At 54.4% G+C, this 2,394-nt stretch overlaps 1 protein-coding gene across 2 annotated transcripts; it reads left to right on the top strand.

The window, feature by feature from the left end:
- Positions 1–185: 185 nt before the first annotated feature.
- On the top strand, positions 186–2,394 carry KVP18_003536 (uncharacterized protein; the record flags this gene model as incomplete). Of its 2 annotated transcripts, XM_067955352.1 has the most annotated exons (3): positions 186–335; positions 364–493; positions 523–2,394. In XM_067955352.1, coding segments are annotated over 3 exons (2,152 nt in total), but the record flags the coding sequence as incomplete, so codon positions are not given. The 2 variants fall into 2 exon arrangements, with proteins under 2 accessions (XP_067809032.1, XP_067809031.1); XM_067955351.1 differs by lacking the exons at positions 186–335; positions 364–493 and having other exon boundaries at positions 528–2,274; positions 2,295–2,359.

Here is a 2,394-nt window from a genome sequence, read left to right as displayed (position 1 = left end):
CACCCCTGCCGCCGAGCGATTCGCCCTCCTCTGAAGGTGACGACAAGTGTCGAGAACCAGAAAGCCGTGACCTATCGATCGTGGAGGAGTTCAAGTACGAGCGAGACGGGAGCAGCAGCGACGTAGAGCTGCAGACAATGGGATTAACGCTGCTGAATGTAGCTTTGGAGACGGGTGGCCATTTAATGGTAAGCTCCCGGGCGTTACGATGCCTGATAGAGGACCAGATCTGTCACGCCCTGCTGTTTAACAGCCGTAGCGCCTCCCTTTTGGTGGTTAGCCTCACCCTACGTTGCGTGTTCAACCTGTTCACTCAGTTTCGCCCGTTTTTGAAGGTGGGTTCGCACTGCTAATCCGATTCAGATTCAACTGGAGGTATTCCTCAACTCTATTCACTTGCGACTTGTTGAGTGCCGAGATAGACGGGACGAGATGGAGCAGGACTTGCTGGAGCTTGCGCTGGAGAGTCTTGTAGAGTTTTGCCGAGAGCCGAGTAGGCAGTTACAGCTGTCGTTGATGCAGAACTCATGGCCGAGCTGTATCTCAACTATGACTGCGACGTCCACTCAACGAATCTTTTCCAGGAGGTGGTCACACGTCTATGCAACCAGGCTGCTCCACAAGGCTTCCGAGCTGTCACCGCTGAGGAGCAGGAACGTCCGAACTCCAAGGCGTTGCCAGTGGAAGAAGGTCCCTGGTCCAGTGTGGAACGGTCAATCATGTTCGTTCCAAAACCGGTCTCAGGCCACAACCTGCTGGCCTTCGAGGGTCTTCTGGCTGTCCTGGAAAACTATTTGCGTCCAGGCACTGCTGAGGACATCGAGGACTCGATGTCCACTGATTTGCTAATGAAGAAGAAGAGGAAGACACGTTTGGAGACCGCGGCCCGTATCTTCAACACCTCTCCCTCCGACATGGTAGCTGCATTGCAACAGCTAGGAGTCTTTCCGTCACGCCAGGTCGATGCCCATGCGGTGGCCAATTTCCTACGGTCAGCACCAGGTCTTGAGATGACGGCCGTGGGCGAGTATTTGGCCAAGGGCACTCCCTTCAACTCGGCCGTGCGTACGGCCTTCGTTGATACCTTTGCTTTCGAGGGTCAATCGCTGACGCAGGCTCTCCGAGAGTATTTAAACTCCTTCAAACTGCCTGGGGAAAGCCAACTGATCGAACGTCTGATGGAGTCCTTCTCCCAGTGTTACTTTACGAAACAAGAGGTCCACGACCCAGAAGCTGAGGTGACTTTGCCGCCAACTAAAACACCTCGAACATCCGATGAAATCGAGGCGGCCATCCCTCTGTATACGGTTCGTCGGATTCCCCCTCTCAGAGGAGCAGCGGACGAGTCGCCAGTTCTGTTCTACAGCAGCGATTGCGTCTTCGTGCTAGCGTACTCGATCATCATGCTGCAGACGGATTTGCACAATGCGCAGGTATTGAACAAGATGACTCAGGAGGAATTCGTCAAGCGCCTGGCAGGGATTAACGAGGAGCGCGACATCGCGTCCTGGTACTTAGACGACATTTATCAGGCCATCCTCGCCAAGCCGATTAAGTTAGCGGGCCAGTCGATTCAGACCTCTGAGATTGACCCTGAGGACAGCTGGGAGCTCGTCATGAAGAAGCGCAATCAGAACCCAACCGAGTACTTCGTAAATCCCAGCGGCTATGACCATCTGGCCCTGACACGCGACATGGTCACCATCATGACACAAGACGGCCACGTCTTGCAGGCTTTGACGCAAACCCTGCTCTCCTGCACCGATCTCGAGCAGTGCCGACGCGTCTTGAAGGGGTTCGAGATCCTTGGCGAGGTGGCTGGGTCCACGAAGCTGGTAGGAGTTTTCAATGAAACGGTGCTGACGCTGACGGGATTCGTTAATCCCTGGTTCTCGGCACGCTCCTTGCTGGCGCTTCCTGTGCTGGCTAAGCTGGTGAAGGCACACGTGCCGTTAATGCGCACTCAAGGATGGACCAGTGTCGTTCGGGTTCTACTGCTGCTGAACGCGTACAACCTTCTACCTCGGTCCTTCCGCGACCTTGACGACTTTCAAGAGAAGGAGGGCCGAAGGGCATCGCTGAATCCCCCTAACACCAAACCTAGCATGTTCATGCGCTCTCGAGATGATAGGAACAAGGGTGCTTTTCGTTGGCTGGTGCAAGGCCTGTTTTCGAAGGACGAAAGTGATGAGGAGGAGAATGGCGAGGACATCGAGGACGCGTTGTTGCTGTCTTTGAAATCTGACGCACCGAATCGAGTTGTCGTCTTGCAAGGTTGGGGCGCTAATGAGAAGAGATCGTCCTATTCGGACTTCAAGCACGCGCTCAAGAACTGGAAACACCACTGCAAACTGTTTGAAAAGGACATAATGGACCTGATCCGACTGCAAGCTC

This window comes from the organism of the source record quoted next (genome assembly GCF_019968955.1).
Source record: "MAG: Porospora cf. gigantea A chromosome Unknown PgA_NODE_3902_length_2394_cov_347.179, whole genome shotgun sequence".
Taxonomy (NCBI): Eukaryota; Apicomplexa; class Conoidasida; order Eugregarinorida; family Porosporidae; genus Porospora; species Porospora cf. gigantea A.
The sequence above is the reverse complement of the archived record's forward strand: the minus strand, read 5'-3'. Positions and strand labels throughout refer to the sequence as shown.